This window comes from Poecilia reticulata, chromosome 22 (genome assembly GCF_904066995.2).
Source record: "Poecilia reticulata chromosome 22, P_reticulata-male-v2, whole genome shotgun sequence".
Lineage (NCBI taxonomy): Eukaryota > Metazoa > Chordata > Actinopteri > Cyprinodontiformes > Poeciliidae > Poecilia > Poecilia reticulata.
Genome location: NC_088851.1, coordinates 5,618,291 through 5,629,056, shown reverse-complemented (window position 1 = coordinate 5,629,056; position 10,766 = coordinate 5,618,291). Strand labels below are relative to the sequence as shown.

Sequence of the window (10,766 nt, the reverse complement as noted above, 5' to 3'; positions counted from 1 at the left end):
ATAATATAATACAATATATTACATAATATATTGTATACATATATTATACATAATACAATATTTAAATCAGTCAATGTCAAATGTATTATTTATGCAACACCTTTAAACACCTTAAGCTTACTAGTTTTACAGTCAAATACCTGTAGACGTATAAAAATACAAACAACAATACTACTACTACTACTACTACTACTACTTCTAATAATAATAATAATAATAATAATAATAATAATAATAATAAATAAAATAAAATCACCAAAAAACTCACATTACGTAGTTGCTTGAATAAATGTAATTCCACAAACCTTTTCTGACAAGACTAGTCACATTTCCGAGAGTTCACAAACGCAACACAGAAAGGAAGGTCCTGGATGAGTTTCCGCACTAGGTCCGTCAAACAACGTCCCTGCCATGGCAACGACGCAGGTTTGGGTCCTGTTCGTACTTCTTTCTGTGAGTTTAGCCGAAGAGGTTCAGTTAAATAACAAACCAGCCACAAAACCTGTGCGACTTTTTACTGAGGAGGAGCTCCAGAGATACGACGGCAGTGAGGTAAAATTTATGCTGTTGATAACTCCCCGGTTCCTGAATATGTGTTTATGGGCGCTCTGTTCAATCGTGATAAGGAATAACTTACTGTCCTTTGTGTCACCTGCCTGTTTCAGGAAGGCCAGCCTATTTACATGGCAATAAACGGTGTTGTGTTTGACGTCTCCAAAGGAAAAGGTATTTTAAAAAAAAAAAGTGGAGCACAATGAAAGAAAACATTTCAAAACCTTCGAAATAGTTGAACCCAAACCATTTTTCTGTCAACCCACATTCCAATATTTGTTTGGCTCGTTGCAGAGTTTTATGGTAAAGATGCTTCATATAACGCTCTAGTTGGGAAGGACTCCACCCGAGCTGTGGCCAAGATGTCCCTGAACCCAGCAGACCTGACGTCAGACACTGTGAGCAACACAAAAGTGTCGGCGGTGCCACCCTCTTAATTGTCCAAACTGTTGTCAGACTGACATGCGTCCATACAAAGAAGGATATCCAGTCCTTCTTTTGTTTCGAAAACAAATCTGCATTTTCATCTCCTTTCAGTTCACATGAACGCACCACTCCATAATATGGATTTTGAAATAGTTTGTTTTTCACAATGGGGCCTTTCATTTTTCAAGAGTAATGACCACTAAAGCGTAACAGCTTGAACTCATTACACACACCATACCGAACTCTGCTTTCACATGATCATATCAACCCCAAGCAATTTTTAATATCAGACAAAAAAATTGTAAAAAAAAAAAAATCATAAACAGTCTTCAAATAATAATTTCACTTATTACATTCTCGTTTCTCTTTGCGATTCAGTGATTTTATTTCAGCTACACTTGAGGGTCTTTAAGCATAATTTTACCACATTTGAATTTAAGTGCATGCTTTGACTAGGACACACACAAACCTTCATTTTGATGACAGAATTTATTGTTCCATCATTTACATCAAGTGGTCCAGTTTCTAAGGAAGCAAAACAGCCCCTCACCATCACACTACCACTGCCATGCTTAGCCATCAGTGTGATGTTTTTTTGTTTTTTTTTTTGTAAGTGTGCCAATTTTCCGCCTCTTATTAATCCTCAGAATATTTCCCCCACAATTTCAGGTATCTTTTTTTTTCTTTTGTTAAATGCAATGAAACAATTTGTCTGATCTACAAGTCAGGCAGTAATTAGGTCTGGGTGTGGCTAATTAAATTTACCCAAATGTGATTAATCACAGGTAATTTTATGCAAGCCAAGCAGAATTATTGTATTTTCACATTGTGCTGGGTATGTTTGAATATCCCCCCCCCCCTAAATGAATGAAAATATTATCTGAAAACAGAAATGTGTGACAGAAGAAATCTCTGGGGAAATAATTTATCATGCCACCATATCTTCAAAGAAAGTGTGTGTGTGTTTGTTTGTTTTAGGTAAGTTCTTCTTTGCCACGATTTAGATGAAAACTCTCAGATTCGCTTAAAGTTTAGATCGTAGCGATCTCAGCTTTGCTCCGCAGAAATAAATGACGTCAGCTTCATTGTCAAGAAGACAGTTGGTATTGTTCATCGCTTTGGCTTCGCAAAGTGAACACAACCAAACTTCCTGCTGTTGTCACCAGAACATCGTCGTCATTCTGTGACTCAACAGATTCAGATTCCTCTGGAGCAAAGATGACCCTTGAGTTTCTCCTCTTCAGCAGCGAACAGACGTTACTCGGCGAAGGTCGGCGCTCCGTGGAGCCAGCATGCAGCGGAAACCAGAAGCTTTCGTACACCTAATGAAAAGACTCGCACACACCTGACATTAAATCAGGCCAAACCTCTCCTGTTTTAGCCCAGTTAGAATTACTACAATTATTTCCATTTGCTAAATGCCGCAGTAATGAGAGGAAGAATATGTCCAAAGTTTGTTTATGAATGTCTTCAAAATTGGTTTTTGATAGCTGTCCCTGAATGACTTGAGTCAAACCTTTTTGGGTTTCAATTCACAAATCTGAGATTGAAATGATTTGCTAATTTAACAGAACCATTTGCATCAATATCATTACAAAAACCAACTAGAACATGATTTGACCATTTTCTTTCGAAGCGCTTTGAGATATCAGGCATTGAAATAAACATTTGGAAATTTCAAAACAATTACATCTTAAACGTGACGATATGGATCAATATTTACATTTTGCATTTGTGTAATTGGATCGTTAATCATTTAATCGATATCGATCGATGCGTTGATGCACTGCTGGTAGAAAGGCGTCCCCACTGCATCATGCTGCCACCACCGTGCTTCACTATGTGGTTGATGTTCAGGATGACCTGGGTTATCAGAGTAAAAACCATGAACAGAAGTGCACACCACACTTTTCAGGTATTTTTTGTTTGTAAAAATTGAAATCGATGTATTAATATTGTTATCCATTCCACCTCCTTTCGCAGATAAGCGACACATTTTATTGGTCTTTCACAAAAACACAAATGAAATTCTGTTAAGTTTGAGGTTGAAATGTGATCAAATGTAAAAACAAAACAACAACAAAAAAAACGTTCAACCGGTATGAATAGTTTTGCAAAGCACTGTAAAAATGTTCTTGTTTTTTTTTTTTTGTCTTTCCATGTACAGACAGGACTCACGGAGGAGCAGCTCCAGTCTTTGGACAGCGTGTTTGAGGGAACGTACAAAGCCAAGTATCCCATTGTGGGTTACACCGCAGCACGACTCCTCAACGCGGACGGAAGCCCCAACAAAGACTTCAAACCAGAAGCCCAGCCTCATTTTCAAACCAGAGATGAATTTTAATGTCGCCTCGGTTTTTCGTTTTTTCTACTCTGATCAAACAGTGTTCTGATCTAACACTATCGGAACACTATCTGTAGTGTAAGATTTGTTCCCATTATTCTGACTTGAACGCTCGGTGTTCCCTGTGGGTTCATTGTCTTCTCTGTTTTGACAAATTTCTTGAGTCATCTATTTTTACCCTGGTTGTTGCCTTAAAGAGAGATTTTTATTAGTGCTGCAGAAAACTACTAATATTCAAAGAAAATGTTCATTTCAAAAATGTGAAGTAAACAGACTACTTCCTGTCTGTGTGCTACATCCTTTTCTGTTTGTATTTGCATCACAATAAAAAAAACAAAAAAAACAATACCACCAAAGTCAGTTATTTAATCAGTGTTTTTATGAAAAGTAAAACTTTTGGCTAGTTTCTTAAAACTGCTTTTAACGGGGAAGGATGACGTGTTTTGCATCCAAACAGTATTATTTTATAGCGCAATCAAGTAAATATGTCACCTTCAGTTGCTCTAAAAATGTTATGCATATCAAATATGACTTAAAAGAAATTTGACATTGCAATTTAACGCCTTGAAATTGGGCCTCTGTCTCTTTAAAATCTCTCTGTTCATTCTGAAACTTCGCCTTCAGGAAGTCATTACAACATGGCTCCTCAATTAATATCAACAACATTTTTCACTGAGAAGCAGCTCATATAATGAGTTCGGCATTATACGATATGCTAATTGCTGCTGGCTAGTCTGAAGGAACTGAGTCGGGGAGCTGCTCTGTGAAGAGGAAGATTAGAAAGGAGGAGCTATGCCTCAAAAGGCGGAGCTAGGTCCAACCAGGCGTTTTGCTCAGCTGAATGGTTGCCATGGTGACTAAAGGATTACAGGTATGTTTTTGATGAAAGAATAACATTATAACATGATGGAAAGTGAAACAAAAAAGTCAGTTTTACATGGTACTACGTCTTAAAGGTTGGTCCATTGATTTTCAGTATGTTTAAGATCAGAGCTTCTGAAGAAGCTCAGCGTTAGCTGACTTTATCTATTCAAACCCAGTTTGGATTGGAGCTTTGAGAGTCTGGATCATCCAACGGCGCCCACGTTTTAACCACCTCACTATTAACTTGAGAGACCATTGAATCACTTAAAACCAATTCTCTATCTTTACCATTCGACTCACTTTGTGCAATGCACCAACGCCTGTGCAGCAAAACTCTGGACACTTTATAACTTTCAATAAAAATCGTGCTAGTCATGGCCTCTGTTTATCTCCCTCTGTCGACTGAAGTTCAAGGCTCCCAGATGACTCCATGACAAAGCCTCACATGACAGAAGCTCACAAACTAATAGGAAAAAGGAACAAAAGCTGAAAACTCCTAAAAATATATATTCACAACTGGACTGTTTTCGTTGTTGGGCTAGAATAATTTTTTAACGTTCTCCTTTGTGTAGGGTACATAAGTGCGTTTTCGAGTAGGATTGGCTTGATGTTTGGGTTTTATTGTGACATTAAGATGACTGCGGAAACCTGGTTTAAAAATGAGAAATAATTTGCGTTATGCCTCACACTCTTTTATTCAACTCGATCTGAGATGTGCAAAAACAGATGACGTACACATATGACCTTTCTTTTTAAAACACCCATAGTTTTTAACTACTGCCTGTGCTGCTGCAGCTTTTCCCCTGTTTACAGAAACAGAATTTGTCCGTTTCCCAGCAGAGCTTATAGGTTCTACGTCTGAGATGTGGCGGAGTATGAAAAGCATGTGCACTTTATGTAACCTTCTCCGATCAAAGCTCACCGCTGCTGAGACGGGGGATTGTCTTAGGGTGGAGCTGTGCGTCCAGGCCCTAACAGCAGAGGTAAATCTATCAGCTCCTCCAGTCACTGTTCACACTCTACCCATCATATCAACGGGTTTTTATTCTCTCTGAGACTTTTTTGTTTTTAATCTACCGGAGTTCGTCCAAGATTTCCAAAATGGTAGGAACGTAACTCTGTGACGCTTGTTCTTGGTGTAAATAATTCAGCCATCTTTGACATTTTCCATGTACTTTTGATGATATTTTTGATGTGTTCATCTGTATTTGTGAATCGATGAGACGTTGAGATCTAATCCATCAAACGGCTCTAGATGTAAAGAATATATCTAGGAGAATTTATATTTATATGCTCGTATCCGGACACATTCGCTAAATTAAAATATAGAAATGTTCATTTATTTCAGTAACTCAATTCATTAAGTAAATCAGATGGATTTATTGCACTATGACACATTTTTTAAGCCTTTGTCTTTGTTAATAATCAGGGTTTTCTGATTACAGCTAATGCCTGTCGCAATAAGCAATAAATCAATCGGATGATAAATTAAAACAAGGTCAATAATTTTCATTTTCCTGATTTAGCATTTTTCTTCTGTCTCCTTTTCTACAAAAACTGGATGACAAAAGTCTTCAGTCCGGTGCTTTGGTATCATCTAGCCCCGTTTTTTTGGAGAACAATTTTGTTCAGAGGCTTCATAATTCATTTTGTTTGTTGTTTTGTTCATTTATTTTGGATATTTAAAATGTCTTCCCGTTCCAGTGTTAAATGTTCATCAGAATTTTAAATTGATTCATCTTTGAGAATGTGTTCTTGGATTATTTTTGCTGTTACCATTACATTACTCAAATACACTCTCAAAACGACAATATTATCGATTATTGTGATAACTTCTGGGACAATTTATCGTCGGGCAAAATTTGCTATCGTGACAGGCTCAGAACATTACATAAAACCAAAAGAAAAATGAACATTTATAAGACAGAAATAGTGATTTTCTGAAAAGCATGTTTAATACCTGCTTAAATACCTTTAAACAGACAAACGTGGCTCATCGGAAAAAATATTCTAATTTATTAAATATTGCCATACAGTAAGAGTTTTACTCTATTCAAAATGAATAATTAACTTGGATATAAAGGACCTTGGAATTTATTGGTTATAAAACTTTACCGTTTTTTTTTTTATTGCTGCAGAAAACGGTTTACGTCACCAGGATGGATGGAGTGCAGGAGTTCGCCATCCAACCCACAGTTAAAGGGAGGGAGCTCCTAGAAATGGTTTGTATGTTTTGTGGTGAATTAAATGTGTTTCATAAACCCCACTCCTTTGTTAAACGTATATTTAAACCATAAACAAGACTCTTATGATGCAAAAAGAAAAAAAAAGCAGAAGTTACAGACCACAAATGCTCAAGATTAATACATTTAAAAACAGCATTAGAAATGCAATAAATCACGTGTAATTACAAAGACATGTAGCGATTGTCAAGTGTTTATATTTTACAGGCAGATGTTGGGTTATTTTTCCCCCCAATTCAACTTGGGATTTATTGTTGCTATGTGTACTTAGAGGATATATAAAAATTAGGCTAAGAATATTCAGCTGTATGGAAGAAAGACCTCCAACCGAAAAATGAGAATGGAAATGTTTTATTTCCTGTTTTAGCTCCACTGTATTTAAAACTGACACACTGAAAAGCCCATCGAGTCATACGATCTCAAAACAATGTCAATGTTCTTTATGTTGACATAAAAACATGAAATATGTTTTCTAATACATTTAAAAAAAGGCTAAAGTATGCATGCGTGCGTAAAAACGTGTTAAAAGAATGCAGTAGAGTTGGCTTGAAATCTCTAAAAGTGTATTTGCACGTTTTAGTATTTGAAAGGAAGTAGAAAGTAAAGTCACAGTATTCCCACTTCCAAACACTCTGGTGCACAGCACTGATTTAATACCAACATATTTTAACAAATATCCAACTTTTACCTGATACTCTGCATTTTAAGCTAGCTATTTGAGCTCTGTGTTTGTCACCATGTTTCTCTCTGTATGTAATCATTTCTCAGGTTGCCAAGGCCATCGATCTGGGTGAGATTTGGTACTTTGGATTTCAGTTTACCGACAGCAAAGGAATCACCAAGTGGCTGAACCTTGAGAAGAAAGTGAGATGTTGTCTTGCACGTTTTGGTTCATAAACATTGTTGTTTCATCCATTTCTGACAACAAACACCAAACATTTTGTTTAACCGGCTTCCTTTGCGACGCACGCTGCCTTCAGAACCGCGCTTTTCCAGAACTTTGAAGAACTTTGAACGCAACTCCATTCCATGTTTGCTAAAACAGTTACAACAGGAAAATAGGGCAAGCCTCATCACTTAATTTGTCCAGTGTAAAAAATAAGACGGAGAGAATGTTAAACGCATGTAACTTGCAACTCTAAATTATGTTTTATTATTATCATTCCTATATTGAACTCTCTCTCTTTTTTCACATTTCAACCACAAGCTTCAATATGATCTTAGTGCCATTTTATGTGAAAGATTAGTAAACAGTAGTGCATAATTATCAAGTGAAAGGAATATGGGACAGGTTTTCCAAAACATTTTATAAAGAAAAATCTGAAATGTGCGGTGCACATGTGTTTTCAGTGCCCCTGAATAAAAAGCATCAAATACATCTAGCGTGTCAACAAACTTTTTATTGGGTTTTAAAAACAGTTGATTTTGATTTTAAATTACTGCCAGACTTGCCTCAGAGTAGAAACTTGAATACATTTAAGTCTGGCTCCATTATAGCTTAATTCACCGTTCATCCCTGGTTTTTGACCAGCATGCTACTTAATATTTATGCTGTCTTTTATTTTTTTATTTGTTTTAATTATTATTATTATTATATCTCATTTCCTCGTTTGCCACTGCATGCTTAAATCTTTAATCTGCGTTTTTAATCTTCTGCGTAGGTGTTGGCTCAGGATGCAAAGAATCAGAGTTCCCTGCAGCTAAAGCTCAGAGTTCGGTTTTACCCAGAGGACACAGAGAGGGAGCTGATCCAAGACGTCACCAGGAGGCTCTTCTTCCTGCAGGTGAGGGAGGACATTCTCTCAGGAAATATCTGCTGCCCCCCAGATGCTGCCAAGATCTTGGACTCCTGCGCAGAAAAGTATGAGCAGAGCAACCAGTGAGTAACCACCTACTATGCGTCACCCCTGTGAATTCACTGACACATTAACAGACTTGATAAATAGTTTGATATCTGAAGTAAAGAGGAAACACCTGCTTAGAATCATTTAGATCAGCGTCTGTTAAAGTGGGGGACCACCAGAGGGCGCTAAGGGGGTCTCAGAAAGTTTGAGGGAATCATTCAAAAATATATATTCTGGAAGAATGATGATTAAAATGATCTATTTATTAAATAATTTCATCTTGTTTATTAAAGTCATTTTTAATAAATGAATTCATTAAATAATTTGTCAAATTCATATATATAGATATATATATGTATAATGATATAAAATCAAATCTGTTTATATATATTGTTTTATAAGTTATAATAACAAATTGAAACGTTATTTGACTATCTCATCATTCTAATTGCTTCATTGTCAAAACTGCTATGCTAGCTCGAGGAGCTAAATCCTCCTCAAGATTGTCCGGTAGGTGGCGGCATAGACATAAATAACATAGACCTTTATAGACATATTATAACCCATGGGTAATAACTATTTTGTCTATGGGGGGCGGTAAAATGCACCGTAAGTTGGTTTACCAACCGCCAATAAAACCCAAAAGAAGAAGAATCGCTCCTCAATCTAGCATCGCAAGTGCAAAATGCTAAGATTTCTGCTAATAGAAAGACTGACAGAACCGTAGCAGTCCTGCCGTGGAACACAATGCCACAAAAAAACAAAACAAACAAAAAAAAAACTCATGGCTGACTAAAATCAGAAGGTATGAGGCAGCATTTAAGCTAACCTAACCTAATGCAGTAATTAATAAATGGTGAACTGAAGTGAGAAACAATCTAAAAGTCAATGTAAGAGGGTCACAAAATGTCCTCTAAATGTTTGATGTTCTCACTTTATGTCAACAACTCCTAAAAAGCAACAATAGGGACTAACTAGCTGAGCAGACTCAATACTGTATAACATTCCAGAATGATAATTTTATCCTTTGGCTCGAGGAGCTTGTGTTGAGTTCCAGTGGGTTTTCAGAAAATCAGTGGGTCTTTGTTCTTATTTTATTTCACTTCTATTTATTGATTGATTTATTTTTAGCAATATTTTTCAATACCTCAACTCAATTTCAGTTTAATTCAGTTTATTTATATCGCGCCAATTCACAACAAACGTCTCAAGACACACATAAAAAGTCATTTCAGTTCAATCACTCATACATTCCTATTGACCCTAGTGATCAAGGAGCGCATCAGCTCAGTTTATTATTCAAATTAGTTTCAAAAGTTTTCTAAGGAAGCCTAACAAATTGAATTGAGTCATTCTCTTCTATCATTCAAGAACATAATCAACTGTAATTCCTTTTTTCTTTTTTTTTTTTTACATAGAGTAAAATATGAATATGTCCAACTAAAACAGGGAAGAGGCTGTGATCGAGTACCTAAAGATCACACAAACGCTGGACATGTTTGGTGTTACTTACTTCAAGGTGAAGGACAAGAAGAAAACAGAACTGTGGCTGGGAGTGGATGCGTTTGGCATTAAAATCTACCCAAAAGACAACAAGTAAGACATTTAGCTGGCTTATATCTTTAGTTTCTGCTGTGCAAAAGCTTCATTATAATTGTAACACCACTAACTGAACATATTAATAGCATTCGGCCGTGTTTACATGCAGTTGTGGACATGAGGTCAACAAACTAGCATTGAAACCTCAGTCATTGACCTCGGTTGTCCTTTCCGTTTGAGTTGCACATTTGACCACACTGACAGTTGTTCCAAAAGGCTGTTGACACAATCCTCTTCAGTTCACTGTGGCAAGGATTCAACATCCCCAAATGTTGTTTTCACAATGCATTTGCTTGTTTCACTCAGCTGTCTTAAAAATATGTATTTTTCTAGATTAACCCCTTTGAGTCAATTTCTGTGGGCTGAAATCGGAAGAATAAGTCACGACTCTAAGAGACTTCACATCATCGCGGTGGGAAAGAGAGCCCCTGTAAGTACATAGTAGGTCCTATGATCTGTCTAATGTGTTAACTGTGATGGCATATTAGGGAAAAACAAAAAAAAAAAAGGAAGAAAATTTCCACCAAAAAATTCAGGAATTTTGAGATTAGTCTCAGAAATTTTCTGGGAAAAAAACAAGGAAACTTCCACATTTCGAAAGTCAAAACATTTTCTGGCAAAAGAACGCAGAAATTTTGAGATTATTGTCTCAAAAAAGCTTTTGAAACTCCAGGAAATTTAGAAAAAATTTCCAAATGTCCATTCAGGAATCTCCAAGACCCCCCCCCCCCTCTTACCCCCACCCAAATTTCTGAAATGTTTCTATCAGAATTTTTTTGACAAAATTTCTGAGAATAGTCTCAAAATTATAATTTTTTTTTCTTTTTTTCTGGAAATTTTCTGAGATTAATCTAAATATTTCTGAGTTTCTTTTCTTTTCAACCTACTCAGAAA

General features: G+C 36.4%; 2 protein-coding genes and 1 long non-coding RNA gene across 6 annotated transcripts in view; 2 read left to right on the top strand and 1 right to left on the bottom strand.

Annotated features, from left to right (window-relative positions):
• Nucleotides 1–285: 285 nt before the first annotated feature.
• nenf (neudesin neurotrophic factor) lies at nucleotides 286–3,668 on the top strand. The gene is made up of 4 exons (XM_008398861.3): nucleotides 286–552; nucleotides 666–726; nucleotides 847–950; nucleotides 3,146–3,668. The coding sequence occupies exons 1-4, from the start codon at nucleotides 412–414 to the stop codon at nucleotides 3,320–3,322; spliced, it is 483 nt and encodes a 160-aa protein (XP_008397083.1). The 5' UTR covers nucleotides 286–411; the 3' UTR covers nucleotides 3,323–3,668.
• Nucleotides 2,755–10,766, bottom strand: part of LOC145549957 (uncharacterized) — a 23,305-nt gene continuing 15,293 nt past the window's right edge. Inside the window, exons 3-4 of one of the 2 annotated variants that reach the window (XR_014085756.1) lie at nucleotides 8,154–8,278; nucleotides 2,755–2,841 (exon numbers count right to left, since the gene is read on the bottom strand). This is a non-coding gene — a long non-coding RNA (uncharacterized LOC145549957). Of the gene's footprint in view, nucleotides 2,842–7,811; nucleotides 8,279–10,766 lie in introns of those variants that run through there. The other variant, XR_014085755.1, reaches the window with a different exon arrangement.
• The window catches only part of ezra (ezrin a), a 23,219-nt gene continuing 20,659 nt past the window's right edge, over nucleotides 8,207–10,766 (top strand). The window contains exons 1-2 of one of the 3 annotated variants that reach the window (XM_081602989.1): nucleotides 8,207–8,308; nucleotides 9,692–10,302. The gene's annotated coding sequence lies outside the window, so the exon portion shown is untranslated. Of the gene's footprint in view, nucleotides 10,303–10,766 lie in introns of all 3 variants that reach the window. The other 2 variants (XM_081602988.1, XM_081602987.1) reach the window with 2 other exon arrangements.